Consider the following 26,029-nt stretch of genomic DNA (forward strand, 5'->3'; position numbering starts at 1 on the left):
TCCGTTTGTGTGAAAGACATTATACTAACTAAGGTCCTGATCCTGCAACATGAAGCAGACAGACAAATTTGCAAGAGGCCCAGTCACTTTAAATAGTCATGTGCCAGCACACTAAACATTGCAAAAGCAGGATCTATAGTAGTATTTTATTACCTCTACAATTACAAAAAATTAGTCATTTTATTTTTCTCTCTATTGAATTACTTTTATAGTTGAAATACTGCAGTTAATACATTATTATTTAATGAAATATAGATAACTGTCAACCTCTATAGTGTTTTCTATCAGAAGATTCCAATGCACTTACCAATGTTAAATTAACTCATGCTGCTGCAGCTTCACTGTTATTGATATAGGTTAGAGCTAGCTTGGATACATCTATATGTGCTACAACAACTGCCCCCCCACACCCAAATGACTGCTGTGTAGCCATTCCCTTTGTCTTATTCTTTAACCAGTAAACTAAACTAGCATGTAACTGAGCTCATTAGTGCTTAATAAGTGATTGGTTATCAATAGTCAACAACAAAAACTAAGTCAAAAGCTGTATGTCATATATTACCAGCACATCCACATTAAGGGGAGGGTCAATTTTCTAAAGGCATAAATGGCAGTAACGCACTTCTCTTTCATAAGACATGTAACTGTCATTGTGCCTCTGAAAGTTAAATATCTTCCCCTAAACATTTAATGTTCTTCTACAGCATTGCTACAGATATTTTGTTGGGCTCAGAATTTTTGATAGAAATTTTACATGACAATACTACTGTAACCAGGAATAAAAATAGATATACTTCACTCATTTGTTGGTTAATTTAGGGTGTTCTTCAATAGTGGAATTTGCCGCAAGGTGTTTAACTTGCGATGAAGTTTTTTATCACGGAAAAGGAAAGCCCTTTACAAACTAAGTTGACATTTTAGCATTGCCCACACCTCCAGATCTTACTAACAAAGGTGTCAGTGTGAGTTAAGAGCCAAGATTCTTTAACCAACTTTAGGCCATGTCTACACTACAGAGTTAAGTCGACTTAAGTTACATCAATGATCATAAGTCTCTTTAATTACATCGGTTGTGCATATCCCCACAATGCTCCTTGTGTCACTGTACAACTTGCCACCCTCTGCCATTGGGAGCTCTGGGAATGGATCATGGTGCATCATGGGGGTGTGTTCACCATATCCCATGATGCAGTTCTTTCTGTCCCATCATTCCATGGGCTTCCAACTTGGTTTCATGCCATTTTTCAACAGCCCTTGTTAATTGTGTGCCCGCCATCTCTGCCTGAAAATATAGATCCTACACTGCTATCACCAGATCATTCTGGTGATGAGCATTATGAACACAGCATGGCTGGTTATGCAGCTGCGAATCAGAAAATCAATCGGTGGTGCCTGCCCTGCTGTGTGCCATGGAAAGAAATAATTCAAGATTGCTGCTGGTATTCACAGAGCAGCTGCATACAGTGAACCATCGGTACTGGGCTTGGGAAACAAGCACGGAGTGGTGAGATTGCATCGTGATGCACATATGGGATGACGAGCAGTGGCTGTAGAACTTTCACATGTGCAAATCCACTGTCCTGGAACTGTGTGCTGGCTCGCCTTACCACTGCGACACCAGAATGAGAGCTGACCTCACTGAGGAAAAGCGAATGGCGATCACTGTGTGGAAGCTGTCAAATCCAGACTGCTACTGGTCAGTTGTGAATCAGTTTGGAGTTGGAAAGTCCACCATGAGGGTTGCAGTGATGCAAGTGTGCAGGGCTATTAATCATCTCCTGCTACAAAGGACTATGACTCTCAATAATGTGCAGGAAATTGCTGATGGCATTGAGGCAATGGGATTCCCTAACTGTGGTGAGGCGATAGATGGAACACACAACCCAATTTTGGACCCAGAACGTCTTGCGACAGAGTACATTAACCGAAAGGGCTACTTCTCCATGGTCTTGCAGGCACTGGTGGATCACCAGGGCCATTTCACTGACATCAGTGCAGGGTGATCAGGGAAGGTACATGATGTGCACATCTTTAGGAACACTGGACTATATAGAAAGCTGCACACTAGGACTTTCTTTCCAGACCAGAAGATTCCAATATGGGATAAGGAAATGCTCATAGTGGTTGGGAGACCCTGACAATCCCTTGCTCCCATGGCTCACGAAGCCTTACACTGGGAATCTAGACAGCAGCAAGGAGTGCTTCAACAACAGGCTCAGCAGGTGCTGAATGACTGTTGAATGTGCCTTTGGCTGATTAAAAGATTGCTGGTGCTGCCTTTTTGGCATGTTAGACCTCAGTGAGGAAAATATTCCGATGGCCATTGCGACCTGCTCTACTCTGCATAATATTTGTGAAGCGAAGGAGGAAAAGTTTCCCCGGGGTGGAGTGCTGAAGAAGATCAGTTAGCTGCTGATTTTGAGCAACCAGATATCAGGGCAATTAGAGGGCCATAGCAGAGGGCTATTTGAAATAGTGAGGCTTTGAAGGAGCATTTTGATACTAATTCCCAGTAACGCGTCTTTATGTCTTTGAATGACCCCTATAGGGCTTGCTTCCTGAGAATTAATTGTACTGAGCAAATATTTCTGCCTATAGCCACTGTGTTTGATGTTAGCATCAATTAATGTGTGTATGACACAAAGACCCATTTTATTTCAAAGATTAAAGCTTAATAACAGGACAAAACACAAAAATTTTGTCAAACAGGGGACATGGTAATGAGGAACAGTCTCTCGGTTACAGCTCTCACAGCTGTGAGTATCTCCAGCTTTCATTGTGGAGTGCACAGGATACTGCAAGGAACCAGGAGAATATACTCCTGGGGAGATTCTGCGCCACTGCGCATATTGCATGTGCTGTGCATATTTTTTTTATTTTTTTTATTTTATTTTTTTGTGCGTGCGGAAAATAGCTTCTGCTGAACAGTTGCTGCAGTTCCACCTTTTGCCCACCAGAGGGCACTGTGGTGCTAGAACACAGCAGCCGCTCCTGGCCAACCCCAGTTACAATAGTGAAGAGAAAGAGCCTACCTTCTTCACAGTGCCTGTTGGGCCAGATCAGGAGACAGGGGATATGGGGCGGAGAGGAGGGTCAGACAGGGACTCATAAGGGCTAGTGGGGGAGGACAGATGGGGGCAGAATGAGATTGGAGGTGCAGGGCCATAGGGACAGGGAAGGAGGTGCAGGGCCACATGGGCAGAGGGGAAGGGCATATGGGTTGAGTGGGGGCACAGAGACAGATGGGGACAGGGGGTGCAAGGACACATGGGGGAACAGGGGCAGATGTGCTTGGCTGAATGAGGGAGGCTAGAGGTCAGCCAGGGACTGCATGGGGGATGCTCTCTAACAATCCCTCCCCGCCCCCCCCCCAAAAAAACCCCAAAACAAAACCCTGTTCCGTACTTTTCCCACCCATACTCAACAACCCTTCAAGTTCATACCCAGGCTCCTTCCCAACAATTACTTCCCTCTCTCTCAGCTGCTCTGTTAGCCCCGACTCCCCCAAGCCTTTGCACTGCTTCTGAGGGGTGCGGGAAATACAGTTCTATACTGTAGTTTAAATGAATTATTACTCAGAGTTCTGTATTAATATGCCTAGTAAGGAATCTATTTGTCAAAAAACATTTCCTGAATCTTTTTGTCTGCATTGTTACAGACATACTTGCTGACAGGTACTTTGAAATGAATTACAAAACTAACTGAAACTAGTGTGATTATATTGTATTATTTTGACAAATAAAATATGCAAAATTCTGCAGAATTTTAAAATATTGTGTGCAGAATTTTTAATTTTTTGGTGAAGAATTTTTATTTTTTTGGCACAGAATTCCCCCAGGAGTAAACATGTAAAGAATGTGGTGTGGGAAGCGCAGGGAATGGAGTTCCGTATTGGCTGCAGGGGGGGGTTGTGCACAGATGTGCCCAAACTGCAGTGCAATGAGGGACTTGAGCATCTCTGTCTGGCTCTCCAGTAGCTTTATCATCCGCTCCTGCAACTGTGTTTTTTCCAGGCTATCCTGCCTGAGCCTTTCATTAATTGACTCCCTTCACCCTCTTGTTTTGCTATGTGATGCGTCTGTTGACTGCAGCACTTCACAAAACATATCCTTTCTCTTCCTGGTTTGCCTCATTATCTGTATGGCCCTATCAAATTCACAGCCATGAAAAACACGTCACGGACCGTGAAATCTGGTCTCCTGCCATGAAAACTGGTTTTTTGTGTGCTTTTACCCTATACTGTACAGATTTCATGGGGGAGACCAGGGTTTCTCAAATTGGGGGTCCTGACCCAAAAAGAAGTTGCTGGGGGGGGGGGGCACAAATGTATTGGGGAGGAGGGGTCTCAGTATTGCCACCCTTCTGCACTGCTTTCAGAGCTGGGTGGCCGGAGAGTGGTGGCTGCTGACTGAGGGCCCAGCTCTGCACGGAGCAGAGCAGAAGTAGGGGTGGCAATACCATACCATGCCATCCTTAATTCTGCTCTGCTGCTGGCAGCAGCTCTGCCTTCAGAGCTGGGCTCTTGGCTAGCAGTTGTCACTCTCCAGCTGCCCAGCTCTGAAGGCAGCACTGCTTCCAGCAGCAGTGCAGAAGTAAGGGTGGCAGTATGGCAACCCCCCCTACAACCTTGCAACCCCCACAACTTCTTTTTTGGGTCAGGACTTCTACAATTACAACACAATGAAATATCAGATTTAAATAACTGATATCATGAGATTTACAATTTTTAAAATCCTATGATGGTGAAATTGATCAAAATGGACTGTGAATTTGGTAGGGCTCTACTTATCGGACACAGGCACTCCACTGGTGTGGAGGATTGGGTCCTCAAGGGCACATCTGCAGAAGCCAAAGAAACAATGAAAGAGATAGTATTGTGAGTTCACTTACAGCCATGAATCACAAAAGTTACACATGCTTATTTCTCGCTGTCTCTTTGCTAGCACAGTTCGGCAAGAGTTCGAAAAATGGTGAGGTCAGCTGAGGGGTGGAGGGTAGTGCGTTTTGGAGGGGGAGTGGGCAAGAAGGGACAAAGGGTCTGGGTGATTTGTGAAGAGGGTCACTATACATGCCTAGGGATAGTATTCTGAATATTGGCACCTTTTGCCACAGGCAGGGGTAATTGAACCTGATATCTCACTCCTGAGGGTAACCCAGGATGCAAGGGTGCATTTCCCGCATGCGTGCGGCTTCAGATCAGGTCAGCATGCTGCTTGCCTGTGTACCACTCTGGTCCCTGCTGAAATAATTTCCAGTTCATGCAGCAACAATCCCTACGGCGAAACAAGGCAATTCGGCCAAGGAACCTTTGGCAGAGGACTGCAGAATACTTACAGGAAAGTTTTCTAGAGATCTCTATGGAGAATTTGCAGGACATCCTGGTGTACATTAACAAACTTTTCCGCCAGGCTCCCCCCACCACTGCACAGCTGCATAGGCTTATTTGTTAATTTCTTTTCCTTATGCCTCCCACATAAAGTACATGAGAGCTCAATCTCCTCTCACCATGCAGTATCAAACCACAATGTGTGCTTACCAGAGCTTGCCTCCCCTTCTTCAGGCATGCCAGAGCCGGAGTGCTGGGACTAGCTAGACCCCTCTGGAGTGGAAAAGAGGTCCTGACTCGCCACACCACCAGATTACAACTCAACTTCTTTGTCTACCACTTCGTCTTTGGGGTGGACTTGACTGGTCGCTGCCTCCAGTCCCCCAAAGTATTCATGGGGCTTGTGGTGGTGGAGGTGTGGTTGCCCCCGAGAATGGCATGCAGCTCTTTCTAGAAGTGGCATGTCTTCAGCACTACACCAGAACAATGGTTGACCTCCCTGGCCTTCTGATATGCCTGCCTCAGCTTCTTGATCTTAGCAGAGAACTGCTTCATGTCCCTCTTGTGCCCCTTCTCCTGAAGATCACTAGCAATCTGCCTGTAGTTATCAAAGTTCCTACAGCTGGAGCGAAGCTGCAACTGTACAGCTTCCTCTTTCCACAGACCCAGCAGGGCGAACAGCTCTAGTGTGCTCCACGCGGAAGCGTGTCTACCGCAGAAAGCTGGCATGGTCAGCTGGGAAGATGTTGTGTGAACTGTCCATGCTGAGCAAACAAGAAGAGGAATTTCAAAAATTCCCAGGCCTTTAAATGTGGGAAGGGCACATATTTGTGCCCCTTCAGGGCAGCGGAGTTCAAACTGCTGACCAGAGCGGTCATGATGGGCATTGAGCGACACCTCCTGGAGGCTAATTAGGGTGACATAAGCAAGCACAGTGAGTATGCTGACACTTCGCTGATCTAACTTTGTCGCAAAAAGCCCTATGCCTCTTGTTGAGGTGGTTTTACTTTATTGGAGTAGCAGGAGAGTTAAATCGGGATTGTACTGTGTATACCTCCACTGTTTTGTCGACGAAAGCTGACTTTTGTTGACAAAACTGTGCAGTGTAGACAAGACCTTACATTTATTCAGGATTGCACATTGTTGTTAGGAGTAACATGAGATTCTGGCCAAAGGCAGCGTCTCATCAAAGAGAACCCTCACCCCTCAAAAACAAAAGCTGCGCTTGGGCTGAGGTAGGAATGGGTGTTATGGTGATTCATTGGCACCCCAAATTGTTCCTAGGCATTTTAAGAAACTTCTGTACAGTGGAATCTTCATTCACTAACAACATGCAACCACATCTGATGCAAAATATGGCAGTAGTTTAAGGCATGAATAAGTAGAGGGATGTCTAGCATTGGTGCTATAGATCACATAATATAACATTGCCAAGCAAAACAGAATTTGATGCATTTTTTTAAAGGTGGGCGAGCCATAAAAATGGTCTGATTTTTATACTAAGCTCTTCAGGGTAGGGATCATTTAATATAAATCAGCGGTTCTCAAAATGTGGGTTGCAACTCCATTTTGATGGGGTCACCAAGGCCGAAAGCCCCAGCTGGGAGCTCTGACGGTAGCAGGGGGCTGAAGTCCGGAGCCCCAGGCCCCAAGCGGGGCTGAAGCCCAGCCCAGAGTGGGGGCTAAAGGTAGAGGGTTGCAATATTTTCGTGTGTGTGTGTGTGTGTGTGTGTGTGTGTGTGTGTGTGTGTGTGTGTGTGTGTGTGTGTGTGTGTGTGTGTGTGTGTGTGTGTGTGTGTGTGTGTGTGTGTGTGTGTGTGTGTGACTTAAAAAAAAATCCAAATGGCGTTGCTAGCAGAAAAAGTTTGAGAAACACGGATATAAATGTTTGAGCAGTGCCTAGGACAATGGGGTCCCCAATAGGGGCCTCTAGGTGCTACCACAATATATTAAAAAAATAATTACAGAAAGTCCTGCAATTGTGAAGTTAGGTTGTCTTCATTTAATACTGAGCTGGGGTTGGGGCAGGGGAAGACGTGTTACTATTTCATAGGTAAAAATTCACCAATATGACTATATGCAAGATTTTGGCCTGCACCTTGTGTATTTTCATTTGTAGCTGCAAACAAACATATTAAGATGGATAAAGAATTTCAAGGCCACTGGAAAATTTTATGTCTGATGGTCCCCAAAGCCTGGGATTTTGGAATTTTGCAGCTAATGGTGGAATTTACAGGTGAAAAGATTTTAAGCAGCTATGTTTTCACTAGCACAGATGTAACTAGCTACTGAATTCTCTTATTCTCAAACAGCAATTACTATGAAAAGCAATGGAATTTTAAGAAAACAAAGAGTATTTATAAGAAAGCCTTACGAAATATTGATTAAATGAATGTGAAAGTTACAAAAATATTCAGATTGCTACAAAACATTCTATGCATCGGTATTTTTAAAAATTAAAATTTCTGATATTGCTAATGGACTCCCCTATTCCTTTCTGTGCAGAGAAAAATGTCAAACTGACTATTGCAGGAGCAGTAAAGAGGAGGCATAATGCCAACAAAAGATTTCACTACAAAAACTAAGGATACTAAGAACTATCTGGCTAGATGTGTTTTTTGTTTAGTCTTCTAGGTTGAGCTCAGTACAAAGATTTGCTTTTAGACTCTAATCCAATCATCTTTTAGTTCTTTACCAAAAACTATTTCTATTAAGCAGGACTCACTATCATTTGTTAGTGTAAAGACTTCAGTATCAGTCACAAAGCCGATATGTGAAAAAACTTACCCAAATGCAGAAAGGAAGATACAATCATCGTGCAAAATATTTGCTACTCTTTCAAAAGTTTTATAGTTGTTGGTGTCCTTTTGCTCGAAATATCCAATGATATTTCTTTTACTGCGCTGTAAAACAAAGTATGTATTTATGACTTTTTTTTCAGTCACCAAAGGCTATCATTATTCCCCAAAAAATATGTTAAACCCAGAAATGCATTTCATTTATCCCACAATCAGAGACATGGGCAACAGCTGTTGTCCATCTGTCTCCAAATGAGGTGTGACCATAAAAAAATGCAGGTTTTAAAAATTTAGACTAGAAATGTTACTCAATACTCTTTCAGTGAAGGAACATAAAATGCTTCTTTTCCTGTTTTCAAATTGACACATACATGAAAAAAATTCCAATGAGGTAGATAAAATTTTAACAAAATCCATGCAATTAAAAAAGTAAAAGTTAATTCCAATAATTTGAAATACTAGAAATAATTATCTGTTTTCACTGCGACTATGAAAGCCAATAAAATAATTCTTTTGAATGGTAAAAATCAAGAAATATATACATACTCCAAATTAAACATGATTCACTTTGTCTCAAAATTCAAAACTCTAAAATCCACATATTTCATAGAACACCAATCAAGAGACTTACGTCAAGAGACTTAATTTCTTCCAAGTCATTAACTTCTCGAATAGGATTGCTTTTCTGTTGCCTGATATAATCTGCTATTGCTGTCACCGACCTCTGACCCCTATACTCTCTCTTCATCATCATCCCATTCCGGAACAGTTTTAGGGTTGGATATTTGCTTATCCTGTATCTTTGAGCTATGTCCGCTAATAAAGAAATTAACAGAAAAAAAATGCTATAGATATGGAAATGTACTCTTTATTAATCCTTATGCACACGCACAAACACTAACAAAGACAGGGGCATTGGACAAACAGTCCTGCTTCCCCCATCTTAAACAAGAGCAAAATGAAAAGCACTGCAGAAAAGAGAAATGGAGAGCAGCTATGGTATTTATATTCAAGAAATGCAATTTCTTGCATATGTTGATGACCATACGAAATCATAATGACCAAAATCTGGCAGAGTTCTAAAACTAGAGTCAGTCAGTCACTTACACTTATTTAGCACCCTTCATGTGAACATCGTGGAGGGCTTTTTAAAAGAAAATTGAATTAATATTAAAACAGGGCATAACAAGCAATAATAAACAAATAAAATGTAAAAACTTGCCAAGTAACGGAGTCTAATCCCTGTGAGAAGCAAGTTCAATAAGATGTAAACAAGATCAAGACCTAAATAATGCAATGACTAAAGCTCCCTCATAGCTAGAGCCAAGGATATACACTAACCCATTACATACTAAAATTTCATTTTTTCATAAATCTTCATACAATGGTATTAGAAAGTACATAGCGCGGTGGGCACCACATGGAGATGGTATTAATTTGTGTACTTCTAGAAGGTTACAGCATTTGAAGCTACATACAAATACATTTAGAAAATAAATTTTAAATTTTCTATCTGCCAAGTATGACAAAAATATGCTGCAACAGTCTCATCACTTATTTACTTACTATTAAATGACAAAAATCTTTGTTAACTCAGAGTTAAGGTTGTCCAGTGATAGTTTGTGCCCTTTCACAACGTCAAGTTCCGCAAAAGTCAAACTTCTGAAAACCAGGAAATATATAACCATAACTCTTTTCCACAGAGCTAGCAACGGCCACCGGGAATTAACTGCATGTACTCCAGCTGCATTCATTGAGTAAGAAGTAGTTGTATTGAATGGTGGAGGAATAAGCTGAAGTAGCTTGAAAGAGCTGCAATTGTGATATGAGGCGATCTGGATCTGAGTGCCCCCCCCCCCACTCCTCCCATGTATGTTATCAAAGGAAAGAGGTACATGTGTATCTGGAGGTTCCAGTCTGCAACAATTCAATACAAAATTGCGTAGGTTGCGTTGGTAGAACAGCACTAGGGTCTGCTTATCATGGGTACTGCCGTAGTGAGGTGAGATATGAGAGCAATCTGCGGATTTAATGATAGGCAGGGGGAAGTATAGGTATACATGGTATCCTGTGTGCAAGTGTGAAAGGGTTGTAAAAGGACATGAAATGGCTGCTAAATTTTACAGATGAGCTATTTTGTTGGGGGAGTATGCTCACTGTTTGAGCATAGGGCTAGTATAGGTAGCACTAGTCCATTAGAGTGAAAAGGCAGAGTGGGAATGTGTGTGTTATGGGTGTGTTGGGGTATCACTCAAAAAGGGCAGAGAATTAAGGTTATGGGGCTGTTTACCTTATCTCTGTCTTTCCTGGTTTTCAGAAGTTTGAGTTTTGCTGAACTCGACATTCTAGAATGGCACAAGTTATCACCAGGCAACCTTAACTCTGAGTTAAAGCTTTTTGCCATTTAATATCCTAGTTTTTTTAAACAGAAAGAGAAATGTTTATTGGTAGAAGTTAGTGCTCAATTGGACACTTGTAGTTCTCATCTAGGTTTATAGTCAAAATGCTACTGTAACTAGGTAATAATCAAAAGACATAGCTTTTATATAATGCTTTTCCTCAGTAGATCTTAAAGAATTTTACATTAAGCCCATTTTACGGATGGAAAATTGAGGTGATATATCCTAACTGGTTTTTTTTCTGGATTTCAAATGTTTACATTTATGTTACCTTCATTCCCTCAACCCCAGACCCCAGCTCACATGAAGGGGAAAGGAGATGGGCTCAGAAACCCCAAGAGAAGCAGAGTCTCCCAGATCCCAAACCACACACAGAAGGGGAGAACTCAGGGCTGAGAGGTGCCCCTCCTCAACTTCCTGTGCTATCCTTCAGTTCACCAATATCCCCCTAATATCCTCTCCCTAATATCTACCCACATCCCTTTACCAGAGCCCCCTAGCCCCTGTTCTACCACCTTTTCCCATTTCCCGCCCCCCACCCCGCATAATACCTTCATCCCTCACTGCAGACACAAACCATTTGTCACAGATGTGGCAATTTCATGAAATATCCTTGAAAAAAAATAAAATGTATATAACTAAGCATCTTTGGAGTCCATTGTATTAAATATAAAGGTTATGTATTATTGCAGTCCAGGGTTGTATGTAACTTCTCTAGAGGGAAGATGGGATGTTAACCCTGGGAAATCTCATGAACTTCAAAGGACTATACTGTATTGGCCAGACAAGAATGGACTTTTGGAGCAAATGGTATCAAGTGTTTGCCTCGTCAATCACTAGCAGGAGTTGAATACAAATTTCCCACCTCTGGTTATGCAAAAAACTCAGCCTTTTGAAGCTACACCCTGAGGAGAGGACCACTGTCTGCTGATTACCTGTTCCCAGAACCTGAAGATCAAAGGCCCAAGCTATGTAAAGGAAAGACTGAACTATTCATGGTTGTGCATGTTCTGAACTAAGGCTGACAAACTTGTAACCACAGAAAATATCCCGTTGTGGGGTTTGAAGGACTGACTTTTACCAGAACCCTTACTGGAGTTGTGGGGGGAGAGAAGAGATCTCTCGTAAGATTATTAGCAGCTGTGAAGGTTCTTTTATTGTTTCGAAAACGTTTTCTCTGTCATGCTTTCACCTCAAAATAAATGTACCTGCTTAGGAAGAGCTGTGTGGTAACTTATCTGCTATCATTTACTGTTGTTCATAGCCTTCGAAGAGAAAGCAAAGTGCAGACATTGGCTTATTCAGATATGCTATCCCTAGACAGACTAGTATAGGCATGAAGCCCTGGGGGAAAAAAACCCTTCAGGAGAGGGAGAGATGCAAGTCTCTGCCCAGGAAAGGTGATAGCTGAGGACCTGGAAACTAGATAGGGTGCCCTCGAGGGGCTACCATGGGGGGAATATAGGTTCAGTTGCCCTGAACTGTGATACCCCTCATCACTTACTACCACTTAGTCTTGCACCCCAATCACCCATCGTCTTCCAATAAGCATTCACATCTGTAATTAATTTTCTTTTAAAAAATAATTTCAGCACCTTCTGAATATTCTGCTGTACTCAGATTAAGTTTCGTAAACACACACACACACACCCCCACCATCATCCCACAACTTGATAGAAGCAGATTTTTCCCAAATGTTTACAGTTTCTTCTGAGATTTCTGCTCAACTTCAAAGATGCTAGAATCTATTAATTTCATGAAATGCTATTTTTTTCCCCTGGGTGCTCTATCAGCTGAAAAAATACCTGATAGAGAAAACTATAGTCTGAAGCAATGGCTCTGTGACAGTGTGAACAGCTCTATTCGTGTCAATGGTGTTCCCTTCCCCTCTCGCCAGTGGTGGAGAGTTTTTGATATCTGTCAAGTATACCCGTTCTCAGTTCCAATCCTCACTCTGGTCTCGGAAGTGTGTTCTTGGTGCATGCTTAAAGCATGCCTTTTCTAAGCTCCCTAACCAGAGGGGCAGGGCTTCCGCAGATCCTGGATCACATGAGATGTAGGGAGTGGGGCTCAGGGACCTCCAAAAAAGCAACTCCCCTGCAACCTGGCTCACATAAAGAGGGGCAAGGATGGGGAGTGGGCTCAGACACCCCAGGGTTCAGTCAGCAGTGATCCTTAGATCTGCTTTTATGCTCATAAAGAGTCTTTTCATTCTATCCAAGTTGGTATCCAGTTTGACTATACCATCTGCAAAATCTATATCTTGCAGCTTATCACTTGCCCAAACAATACCAGTGGCCTTGACAACAGCTGTCACTCTTATCACAAAATCTATGACACCACAGAAAAGAAGTGGGGATGGGACACAACCTTGCCTTATTTTAAACCATTTTGTGTTTCCATTCTCTGTCCTGATGCAGAATGCAGGCTAATCATAAAAGCTTTTATCAAATTAACAATCTTTGCTAGAATTTCATAGTGTCCCACAATCTTCCAGAAGGCTTCTCTGAGGCCACTATCAAATGCTTTCATAAAATCAACCAAGTTAAAAACAAACAGTCTTCTGCTAGTATTCTAAGCCTCTCTCAATAAGTCTTCTCAAGGTAAAAACCTGATCTGAACACAACCTGCTGGATTGAAATCCAGCCTGTTCTTCCCTGAGTACTTTGTCAACAGCAGTTTTCATTCTATTCAAAATTATAATGCACCACACTATTCCAGGTACAGATTGGGGGCGGGGGAGGGAGGAATCCATCCCCAGTTATCACAAATAAGCTGGTCCCCCTTTTTGGAGGGTTCTCTTCTTCAATCTTCAGGACAGACCTCCTTTTCCCAAACCAATCTGTACAACCTGCACATGCACTTCACCCTCACTTCCTTTCCAGCTTTTAACATTTCAGCATCTATCTTATCATAGTCTAGAGCTTTACCACTCCTTCAGTTGGTTTATGGCCTTAGTTACTTCCTCCACAGTGATTATTCCTAGTGATATAGGTAAATCCACTATTTCTTCACATCTCTCAATCGTGTTAGTGGTTCTGGTGGTGGGGCACAGCCTGGGAATATTCTATTCTCTGTGGTTAAAATCGTACCATGTTGAGCATTTAAAATGCCTCAATGGTTTGAGAATTGTGATGTCAGTTGTTTGGATTCCAGAAAATGGTTTTTAGAATCCTCTCTCTTGTACACCTCCTCAGCTTCCCTTGCTTCGTTTTCCATCCATTCTCTCTTATCTCTTCTGGCTGATCTTTTAACTTCCTTGCCTTTGTCCGCATATATTTCAGAATAGCTCATTTACTGCTGCCTTATTCTTGTTGAATTTTGTTCTTGAATTTTTTCCTCTCCTCAACAAGCCTCCATGTATTTAGAAAAAATGCTCCAACGTTCTTAGATCTTCTCACCCCAATGCAGTTCTGGCTGCATCCATATTTGCTTCTTTGAAAAACTACAATAATAAAAAATAACCAGAGGCAGTCTGGAACAGTATGCCTAAATATTTTTTTTTAAACACTTCAGATTTCTGACATAGTTTGGATTTGAACTCACATCCTGGCATGGTGCTCAGATAGGATGACCATTAACACACATCCTCAGAGCCAAACAGATCCTGTGATGTTGATGTGGTTTTCTAGATAGATAGCCTCTCTCTCAGCACACGTGCAGTGTAATACATTCAGAGTGTGGATAGGCATGCAAGCTTTAGCATACCTAACTGGAAAAGTAAACTCTTTTTCTAAAATCATTTTAATTTGATTTCCCCCCATGGGCTGGTGGGTGCCATGCACTCTGTTGGGGTAACCCTCCAGTGTTTGAGACCTTGGTGCATTGATCTGAGCCCTAGTTCAATCTCTCTGTGAGCAAAAAAACTTCGCAAGAATATATAAATTTTAAGAAAAGTTGCCCCCCTCCCCCATCCCTCAGACTGTGTCTTGGGAATCCCTCGGTCAAATGGCTCCAAATTTGGACCGCTGACTGTACTTCACACCCTCATGATGCACACCAAATTTCTTGACAATCTCTTTACCTCTACAGATTGGAGAGCATTTTGAACCGTCGGCCTTTAAACATAAACCTAGTCTTGACTATAGCAGAGCTGTTGCTCTGATCCTACATTCTGATCCCTGCAAGGATCCCTGCATCCATATCTAGTCCCACTTAAATTAATCAGATGTGTGCCAAAAAACCCTGATGCAGGGATGGGGACTTAAATCCTACAAAAAAGAGTACATGTACAATAAGTGAAAACATTTCACACTGAGCTATAATAAAGCTTTCTAATTTAAGCAAATAAAACTGGAATCTCAATTCACCATAGGCAGGAGCCTTTGTAACCTACACTGGAGGCCATTTTTAGAGCAAAACATGGGCACAGAAACAAAGTAGAAGACTTCTCAGATATAGAAAAGTTCAAACATTCTCTCTTTGATACCTATTTCACTACTACAATCTAACTTATTAGTTGCTAATCTCATCCATTCATGCTTATTTTCTTTGTTATTTTTGTATTAACATTTCTGCTTTGCTGGTTTTAATAGCACTTCCTCAAATGTTTGTATGGTGAATGGCATTAACTTTTCACTGGAGAAAAAATGAGAATTGAGACACAAACTCATCTAGGAAAGAGACTGCAAATTTAAAGTGATTTGTTGTAAAAATTGCAGTTTTTCTATTTTAAGTCTACAAATATATTTCTCTATATTATGAGATTCTAAAACGTGATTATAATGTAAAACCATTTGTAAATGGCTATACTGCAACATAGCTGGACTAACATTATTTCATGGAACAAATAAGGAGAACTGAAAATAACGTTAGTTCAGCTATGCTGGAGAATAGCCATTGGAATCACCAACATTTAGAGTGCCTTCCAATAGTGCATTAAGTGATGATAAACATCTAATATGTGTGGTTTGTTCTCTGCCTTCCTTTCCCCAAGGGGATGGCTGTGCATATAGTCTTAATTTGGCAGTGTTTCGTGGGGTTCAGTTGCTGTGCATTTAAGTTACAGGCATGACTGAAGAAATGCACATTGCACTTGGAGTAGAAGGGGAGGTTTGTGACTGTCCTTATTTCCTGCTGTCCTTCGTTTTTGTGGGAGTTCATTCCAAAATCTTGGATCAACCCTGAGCGTGAAGGATTAAAACCTCATCCCTGAAGAGATATGTGGAACTAGTGATTCTCACTATGCCTCAGTCTTCCTTTCACAAGGAACAGAACCCTGGTATGCCTTAGGGTGATCTTCTGTAGAGTTAGAGGTTGGAAAACACTGAACAGTTAACAGTTGAACTATTATTTATTTCTTGGCTCCCGAACAGTTTGATACCACCTATTGCATTGAGAATGCCATAGCCTCTTAAAATTGTAATTATAGCTATTTGAATCTTCACTAATATGTACACATGTAACCAAATTTACTTTCTGCCAAACTTGGAAAGTTTGTGCAGACTCATATGTCATGCATAATCTCAATGGAAGCAAATTATGTTAGGAACATTTTTTGTTGTTGGTCTTTTTAGATAAGTCTAATGAGGTAGTTTATTAATGCTTGATAACATGTGGCTTCTACTCTGATTTAGTTTTTAACCAGATATGTAACTAATAAGACATTAAATTTATTATGAATTACAAATTTAAAGTACAGTTTGGAGTGGAATGGAGGGAAAGGGGGTTCAATAATGGGGGTAGAGATTGGGAGGTAAGCAAAGAAGAGAGAAGATGAGAAAAGAAAGCAAGTAAGAGAGAAAAGGGAATGGTATGAAACATGGAAAGTAGCTGATGAACGCAATAAAGAAGGTAGCTAAATGTACATTAGATTCATGCCAGCAGGTCTCTACTGATAGCATGGTCAGCCCACACCTTCACTAGAAATAGTCAACTCTGAAATATGAGAATTAATGACATTTACCTCTGGATATACTTTATCATGGGATCTATTTTTATGTGGAAAGTGAGCCATCTCTTAGTGGAGTAATAAGAACAAGTAGAAGACAAGTTATAGCAGGAGTTTTGTACTGAAAACAGGAAACTGGTAGTTTTGAAGCAGAATCATTTTAATGCAATTATAAACAGGAATAAAAAGTGACTAACAATTATTAAAAAGGTATGAAAGTGATTAAGTCATCAGAAATACATTTTTCTACTGGTAAGAGGTTTAAATTTTAAAAATTTGGAAACTGAATAAATAAGGAACACGCATACGAAGAGTAAGTTACCGGATTAACATAATTGAAGCACATAGTATAAATGAATTCAAGAGATAACTAGATTTGTTTCTGAGAAAAAAGGGATTAAGATACAGACACAAACACACAGATATATTGAGCCAGATAGCACTTTCCTGTTTCTAAAACAAACTGTTTATTGTAAACTCTTTGTATGGGGACTATGACCTCACATGTGTTTGTACACTGCCTTCCTCACTGGACCCTGATCTTGACTGGGGCCTCTGGGCATTGTCATGACTAACTAATAATCAACCAAAAACACCAGTTTCCACTAGCAAGGACTATGTGGAGAGCAGTTTGGATGGTAAAGGAGAATTTGGAGAAACCAAGTTACCAGCATAAGCACCAACTCCATGGGTGCTCTGGGGCTCAAGCACCCATGGAAAAAAAATGGTGCTGAGAACCCACCAGCCACAGCTGTTTGATGGCTGGAGGAGGTGGTTGGGGGAGAATGGAGGGCTCGGGGGAGGGGGCAGAGCAGGGATGGGAAGAGGCGGAGCAATTCACTGCGGAGTGGCACTATAACGTTTCTTGTATTGCAAGTGATTCCTCTACATACATAGAGTAGATCCCAATGCAGAATTGGCTTTCTTCAGAATGACCTCCCACGGAATGATTCGGGCTTTATCAATATCACTATCAAATCTCTCTTCCTGAGGGTGCAGTAAATATTCTCAGTTTACATGTTTGCTTCAAAGATATTATTCTGCAGGAGCATTACTTAACACTTTGTATTAAACCTCATGTCACTCTTGGCCAGTATTCTAAATTAACCAGATCTGTACATGTATTTCTGCCACTGATCTTCCCTAACCACATATTTTGTCATCTACAAGTTAACCTCTTAATGTCATTAATGAATATCCATATTAATGGTTTCAATAGTGAACTGAGGTAATCCCCCACTGAGTAATCTTCTTAAATCTCATGTAAAATTGCTGAAAACCCATTTTTTCCTAAACATCATTTGTTATCCATGCATTGTGCTGTGCAGAATCTACCTCCCATCAATGAATTTCTGTGCAGTACTGCCTTAACATTATTAAAAATCCAAATAAGATATGACAGTAATTGGATAAGAGAATATAGTAGTCATATCGTAAAAGAATGTCAGGTGACTCTAGCACACAGCTTGTGCTTCACAACACCTAACAGCTGCTCCGCAATGCTTTTTTTCTTTAGTTTTCCATAAATTGTTTCCTCCACCAAGTTTTCAAGTATCTTAGGTCAGCAGGCATTACTCATGTTTTCAGCCTTTTTCTTTATGATCTGGAGCATTACCATTTCCCTCCAGACCTTAGCACATCTAGGGCGATAGAAATCACTGAATTAAGAAGATTGGAAGCTACCACTGAACATACACCTCTAGGGAAGGGGTAATTAAGTACAGATGCAGTTATGAGACAGAAAACAGCAGGGTGGTCATTGATAAACCATCTCTATCATAACAGATTATTCTCTGAAGCAGCTGGTGTTGACTGATGTTGCCAGGTCATAACACTGTTTTATGTCAGTCTAGACGTATCACCTCTTCTCTCAAGATTGTTTTGTTTTAAACACTCCTACTGACTCGGGGTAATGGAGGGAAAAAATGAAGACTAAACCACACTAAGAAATCAGGAGAAAAGATATTCCATTTCCCAAATTACTAAATCCTGCTACTGTTGATGAAATTTTCTACATTCACATACATTCTAGAAACCCAAGTTCTAACTGTGACAAATCCCTATCTCTACCTACATATCTCTGAGAACTACTGCAATATGGTGGAAGGAGAGCACACTCTTTGGTGTAATTGCAGATCACCAAATTAATCTCCTGGCTCAAACTCTTACCTTCCCATTACCAAAGCTGGCAGCAATCTGAATAATTCATGAGATAGAATCACAGATTCAAACTCATTGTTCATATTTGTGAACAAAGTAAATGTGTTTTCACAAAATGTAACAATTGTTCTAAGACTTATATTCAGTAAGCCATCTTCCAGACCAATTTTTTTTTTTATTATAGAGCTGTAAAGCTTGCAAACATAAGTTTTTAATTAAAAGGCTGACAGATTTAACAACAGCACTAGCAGACATTGTTATAGTATTTTAGTTTGGCAAATGGAAAATGTACTGATTTAATAGATTTATTCCTTTAACCGGTATTTTTTTAAATGCGCTCTACCTATTATAGCTAACTTTTAAAAAACAATGTCCTTTCCTGAATGTAACTCACTTAAAAGGTCTGTTAGTCAGAACAGTCACTGCATACCTGCAAATAGATTAGAATCTGAAGTTTGAGTATTTTTATTAGTTAAAAAATCCTTTATGTTTAATATTAAAAAAATCTCTTAGAACACTTTTCTCCCCCAAATACAGCGTGCAGAGCATAACTATAGCATTTGATTACATGGACTACAGAACCGGTGTAATGACCATCAATGCAAATACCACCTTTTTCTCAGCAGATGGCTGGCATATGCTTGACCTTAAATACTTTATGACAACTTCTCTTTGCAAGTGAAAAAAAGAGAAACGATGGGTTTACTTTTTAAATATAACCACTGCTGCTAACCTAGCATTTTTCCCACCTAGAAGGATAATTATGTAGGTTCTTTTCCAAAAATGTTAAGATCCTTCTATAGACTAAAACAGCACACACACGGTATAGATTGGTGACTGCATCAAGTCTGGAAGTGCTTCCACTTCTGAAAGTAAATTTTCCTTGATGTGGATTTTCTGCTATGAAGCAGAACTGTCTGTACCTTCAATCTTGTCCTATAACAGAGAGCCACCTAGTACTCCCACCTTGAGGTGAAGCATCAAGAGGCTTGGGTGGGTGATAGCTCCCAACTCCTGGGTGCATGGGTGCCAACTTATATGGGCTCGTGGGGCTAAAGCCCCAGGAATATTCAAAATCAGGGGCTCTGCTCCACCAATATTTGGAGCTAGGTTTCTCCCCTGCTTGGAGCGCAGGGGAGTCAGAGGGCTCTGGGCTGCCTGCAACCGCGGGGAGCCCAGAGCCTTTTAAATCCCAGCCGCGGCCGGGAATCAGAGGGCTCTGCGCTGCCCGCTGCGTCGGGGAGCCCAGAGCCCTTTAAATCCCAGCTGCGGCCGGGAGTCAGAGGGCTCTGGGCTGCCGGCAGCCGCGGGGAGCCCAGAGCCTTTTAAATCCCAGCCGCGGCCAGGAATCAGAGGGCTCTGGGCTGCCTGCAACCGCAGGGAGCCCAGAGCCCTTTAAATCCCAGCCGCGGCCGGGAGTCAGAGGGCTCTGCGCTGCCCGCTGCGGCGGGGAGCCCAGAGCCCTTTAAATCTTAGCCGCGGCTGGGAGTCAGAGGGCTCTGGGCTGCCCGCTGCGGCGGGGAGCCCAGAGCCCTTTAAATCTCAGCCGCGGCCGGGAATCAGAGGGCTCTGCCCTGCCCGCTGCAGCGGGGAGCCCAGAGCCCTTTAAATCCCAGCCGTGGCCGGGAGTCAGAGGGCTCTGGGCTGCCTGCAACCACGGGGAGCCCAGAGCCCTTTAAATCTCAGCCGCAGCCGGGAGTCAGAGGGCTCTGCGCTGCCCGCAGGGGCAGAGAGCCCAGAGCCCTTTGAATCCCAGCCGTGGCCGCGGCTGGGATTTAAAGGGCTCAGGGCTCCCCGCGGCTGCCTGCAGCCCAGAGCCCTTTGAATCCCAGCCCCTGGCCACTGATTGCCCCCTCCCCAGACCCCTGCCCCAACTGCCTCCCAGGACCCCCACCCCCTATCTAAGCACCACTGGTCCTTGTCCCCCGATTACCCCCTCCTGAGACAACTGCCCCTTGGGACCCCAGCCCCTATGGCCCTATCTAAGCCTCCCTTCTCCTTGTCCCCAACTGCCCCCTCCTGAGACCCCCTCCTGAGACTCCACCCAACTTCCCCCCCAGGACCCCACCCCCTACCTGTCCCCTGATAAACCCCCTGGACTCCCATGCCTATCCAATTGCTGCCTGTCCCCTGACTGCTCCTCCGAACCTCTGCCCCATCCAACCCCCCCTGCTCCTTGTCCCTTGACTGCCCCCCGGAACCCCCTACCCCTTCTCCAACCCCCAAACTGCTTACTGTGCCACTCAGACCAGCGTGTCTGGCTCCGTGCAGCTCCAGACAGTTGCTGCCATGTTCCCCCATGGAGCCCACAGCCCTCTCCCACCCCCAGCACCTGCCTTCCAGATTTGAACACCTCAAAATTCAGGAGTGCTCAAGCTCAGTTTGGGCAGCTTTTACTTCATTTCTCCCAAATCAAATATACTGATCCACTGTAACTTGCTGTAGAAAAAGTAGGATAAAATTGAGCAAGAAATGCTTATTAGGACTGGAATTGCTATTTTCAACAGCCATTGCCTTTTTGTTTGTTTGAAAGGAAGACAGTGATATTGCACTGGCAAATTCCCCATAGAAAGAAAGAGTGGAACAAAAGAATAATAAAGGCACCTCAACTTTTCCTCATTTATGGAGGACAGTCTTATAATATGCATCCAGATATCCTCCAATCACACAAGTTGAAAATTGTTCCACTTTACTGCAGCTCTGTAACCATATGGGAACCAATCCTGTCTGTGTTTTGTGCACATCCAAAATTCCGGCTGAATGACCCGCCCTGGGAGCGAGTTACCAGTGACCCAGGGCTGGGGCATCAGGTGGTGTGTGTGTGGGGGGCACTGGTGGGGGGGAGCCCAGGGCTGGGGCAGCAGCAGGGTGGAGGGAGGGCACTGGGGGGGGGGAGCCCAGGGCTGGGGCAGCAGCAGGGTGGAGGGAGGGCACTGGTGGGGAGGAAAGGGGGAAGCCCATCACTGGAGTGGCAGGGGGTGTGGGGAGAGCCCAGGACTGGGGCAGCAGGAGGGTACGGGGGGGAGCCCAGGGCTGGGAAAGGGGGCAGCCAAATTTTTTTTTTGCTTGGGGCAGCAAAAAACCTAGAGCCGGCCCTGCCCGGAGCTTCCCTGCCTGAATGTAAAGAGCGCGCAGCGGGCGTCTCTCTCCCTTGCTGCTGCTGCTGCTGCCGCCTAAGGGCTACAGCATAACAGCAGTGCAAGCTGCTGGTGCTGTAGCACCTCAGGACGGGGAGGGGAGTGGAGGGGGCCGTGCCGTGCCCCCTCACCATAATCCCATCTAGGTTGTAATTAATTTTGACTGAGTTGACCAGGACAATATCCCTAAGACCTGCAGACTTGTGGCTGCTGCTCTGTGACTTTTAAAGCAGATGAAGCCACTTTTGATTACAGCTTAAAACAAAACGATGCGGGTGAGAGGAGGAAGTGATTGATTGGTTTCACATAGGACCTGGAGTAAAATTGCTATAAAGGATTGTCTGAAACTGGTGTACAGACAAACTAGTGTGTGGCAAAGTCTTAAAATGACTGAGAATTGAAATATTTAACTGTAATGTGCTCTTAAATTAATCAGATTGCATCAACAATTGAGAACCATTTTTATACAGTGATGGTAAAATGTATATTGAAGTAGGCAAGTGCTGCCACTGACTTTCCACTTTTAATTGACCCTTGTAATCTTGTGGCGCTGACGCGTTGTAGCTTCATTTTATATCGGCTTACAGGGTGGGAGCGGGTGGGCACCACCATTTTGGGCCCCACCAAAAATTATACAAACCTGCCGCCTATGCCTGGGTGAGAAGATTTGCTCTCAGCTGCAGAGACATGTGAACAAACTCTGGGAACCACCTCTGTCTTGACCATGACAATGCTATGAGGATGGCTACTAACTTTTCTTGTTTCATATTGCAGTACATGAGGCCAAGGAATGACTAGGGCATCTCTCATCAAAATATGATCCTGCCCTCCCCGGAGAAGAAGTGTGTGGAGGGGAGAATATGTCTAAGACACAGAGTGGGGAAAGAGTTCATGACTCTGGATCAATGGGTTAACATGGCTGCTTCAAGGATGTTACCAATTGAGAGGTTGCTGTAGAGGATTAGTCCTTTAATGGAACCTGGGCTTCTTCCGGAGAGGCTCGGCCATTTTCATGTAATGGAATGGACAAGACTGTTGAGCTGTCTGCGATCTACTATACTTTATCTTTGCAGCAGGTATATAGATGCCCAGAGATTATATGTTGCCTGGGAGTTTTTAAGATAATGGAGGGACCTGTCATGGCATCTCTGAACAACTTGGGTCCCTTAAAAGGAAAGTCCTTGATGGTGTTTTGTATCTTGTGGGGAAAACCAGGGGATTGCAGCCAAGAAGCTCAGAGAAGGACTACTGCTGTGCCCATGGAATGTGCAGCTCTGTGAACAGCACTGAAAGAGGCATGACAGCTTGGTGATTGTCTGGTCTTCTGTTGTGAGGAGTTGAAATTGTTTTCTTTGATCCTGTGGCAGCTGTTCAATAACAGATGAAAAACTTGGCATAATCAGTAAAATTGTATTTTGCTATCAGGGCTTGGTAATTGACTCCTCTGAACTATGGTGAGGCTGAGGAATGTCTTTTGGTACCCCTCAGCAATGGTAATTCAGGCTCTTCCAGCATTTGAAGGTCCTCATGGGACTGGAGACTGGCCAGCACTAGGGACTTTACATAGGGAACCTCAGGAGTCAATATGCTGGGGTACTGGAGACAGTATCAAAGTGTGATCCGTATGTCCTTCGCATTAGCTACTGAAAGCGGTACTGACAACAATTTCAACTTGGCTCTGTAGTCCTGGTATTTCGAACACACAGATTCTGGTGCAGCCCTAGTTGGTTTACTAGACAGCTTCTCAATACACAGTGTCGTTTTCTGGCCTGGTGCCATGATCTCAGTACTGGTGGGTATGAGAGCCTCCGTACTTGTAATGGGGTGTGAGGTCTATTGAGACCCAGACCAAGGGGTGACTTTCCCTTTCTCTTCTCCCATTCTTAAGAAGGGGGTCTCTTCTTCTCTGAGGGTGTAGATGATTCAAAAGGGCCCCCAGGGTCTTGGCTTATCGTCACAGTAGAGACAGTCACCAGGGCTCTCTGTGGATCTGAGGTACAGGGGGATCCTAGAGGTCTCAGGGAGTGCTCCATTAGCAAAAGTTTAGATCTTCCCTCAATTTCTTAGATCTGCTTTTAAAACCTGAGCGGATCTTACATTTGGAAGAGATGTGAGATTTTCCCAGGCAGCAGAGGCAGCTTGAATGTCCATCACTGTGAGAGAAAGACTATTGGCAAGTGTGGCAGGCTTTGAAGCCCAAGGTCTTGGGTATAACCCAGGTTTAAGGCTGCAGATTTAGACTTGACAAAAAACAAAGGCCCAAATCATGCAAAAGAAGAAGGGAAGGGGAAACCCCCCTTCCTAAAAATGCACAAAGTGTGGTAAAACAAAAACAAAGAAAATGCTGAAAAAAAGAAAAGAGATTAAGAGAGAGAAGCAGCAAGCTGCGTAGTTAGTTAATGGACACTGCAACGGTCCTTCTCAAGCTGCAGGTGGTTGAGAAGGAACTAGAGTGGCAACTGGCCTGCCCCCTACCTACATACTTTTGTACCAGAGCACAATGGTATCTGAGGTGCAGACCTATGGACACTGCTGACAAAATCTCCAAACAAGAGTGCACAGGCATGTGCACATCCTGACGTGGAGCATCCATGGGGACACTACTCAAAGAAGTAGTCTCCATTCTGGGGTACATAAAGCCTTTCAGCTACATAAAATATAAGATCCTATCATAGTAAGTCAAATGGCATAAAAATAAGAGTCAATTTTATTTCTATATACATAAAACAGAATCATGGACTATTTCCCCTCAAATAAATATATCTTGTTGGAGTTAAATTGTTGCCTGTTCCATTTATAGATGGTCTTTTCACTGAGGGGGTCAGTGTTCAAAGAGAAACAGCTTTCCACTGCTTGCCTAGAAAAATATACATTTTCATCATCATTAGCAGAAACAGCCTGTGAAATTTTGAGGATCCTAATAGTTCTGGACAGAAACACGGGTCATCGGATCCATTCCCCTTCCATGGCAGGATCCATGCCCCTTCCATGGCAGGATATAGTCCATCCCCCAAACAAAGGATACCAGATGCTAAGCTAACAGATGGTAGTCTAGACAGATGCAGACATTTCATTAATGATTATAAACTCTATTAACTATCACTTAGGCAATCAATGAAATCTGTATCCAGAATTTTGTAGTTTGATTTAAGAGAGAGTAGTATTCATATGAGTACGAATAGCAAAAGTAGTGATGTGAGAAGAAAATACTTCTGAGGATTATTAATCACTGATGTAGTGTCATTGCCTAAATTTTGTAATTATGTAACAGTGCCACATAGAGGTTTGTTGTTTTTTGCTGACCTTCCAATTTTCTGATCACAGAAGAGAAAAAATGGAGATGGTAAATCCATCATTTACCACAAGTGGCCATAATTTTTAGAGTAATTAATACTATTTCTTTTATCCACAGGTTTATGACACTGATACCATCCCTTTGGTCTGCAAGATGAGTTGTATTAGTTCATCAATATAAATAAATCATTAACTATTGTACTGGATAGTTTCATTCTTTAACTTAAAGAACGACCTAGGAATTCATTACAGAGCAAGCTTTTATTTCTTTGGAGTTTTATCTACTGCAGCAGCTTATTCATTCAGACACTTGATGGAGGAAATCTGTGACTGTTTTGAATATTTTATCAGTCTGCACTTATTAATTACTTACAAAGGCAAGTTGGACTTTACTAAACAGCCTTGCACTTTCCAATAAATTAAACAGTCACAATACTTTAGCAACTTTTTGGTACTTTTCCCGTACTGCTAGAAATTTCCTCTTTACTGGTAAGAAGGCAATTAACCTGTGCTACATCCTAAAAAAAGAAGTGCCAGAATCCCTGAGGTGGTGAACGCTTGCTGTGAATGGGAGGGGACTGAGGTGCATACTGGGGGAACAGTGGAGGCCTTGAGAGGGAGTTGAAGGAGGAGCGGCTGAGGGGTAGTGGGAGGAGCTGGGAGAGGTCCAGGGGATAGCTCCCTGCAGACTCCATCCCATCCCTCCCTCCCCCAGCCTGTGTTCAGCAGAGTGTGCTCCACTACCTAGGCAGCCCCACTGCCTGGCTTTCAATATTGCTTGGCTCTGGTCTATGCCCCAGGCTCCAGCGAGCTACAGTCCTCAAGCTCCCCTGATCGGTTCCAGCTGTAGCATCCCGAGCTCCCTCTGCACTGACCCCTGCTGAGCGCCCCCTGACCAAGGCCTGGCACCAGTACCTGCTGACTCAGAGAACACTTTGCTGCTGGTGGGGGAAAGGGTCCAACTGATATGGGATTGGCCCTAATTGGGCACTGGGGTCACACTCCCCTTCTGCACACACACCCCC

At 43.1% G+C, this 26,029-nt stretch overlaps 1 protein-coding gene across 1 annotated transcript in view; it reads right to left on the reverse strand.

Annotated features, from left to right (window-relative positions):
• ERP44 (endoplasmic reticulum protein 44) overlaps positions 1-26,029 on the reverse strand; it is a 120,446-nt gene that overhangs the window by 31,853 nt on the left and 62,564 nt on the right. Inside the window, exons 5-6 of the mRNA XM_039525076.1 lie at positions 8,756-8,940; positions 8,114-8,229 (exon numbers count right to left, since the gene is read on the reverse strand). Of these exons, the coding sequence (XP_039381010.1) occupies positions 8,114-8,229; positions 8,756-8,940 (301 nt within the window). The remainder of the gene's footprint in view (positions 1-8,113; positions 8,230-8,755; positions 8,941-26,029) is intronic.

This window comes from Mauremys reevesii, linkage group 2 (assembly GCF_016161935.1).
Source record: "Mauremys reevesii isolate NIE-2019 linkage group 2, ASM1616193v1, whole genome shotgun sequence".
Taxonomy (NCBI): domain Eukaryota; kingdom Metazoa; phylum Chordata; order Testudines; family Geoemydidae; genus Mauremys; species Mauremys reevesii.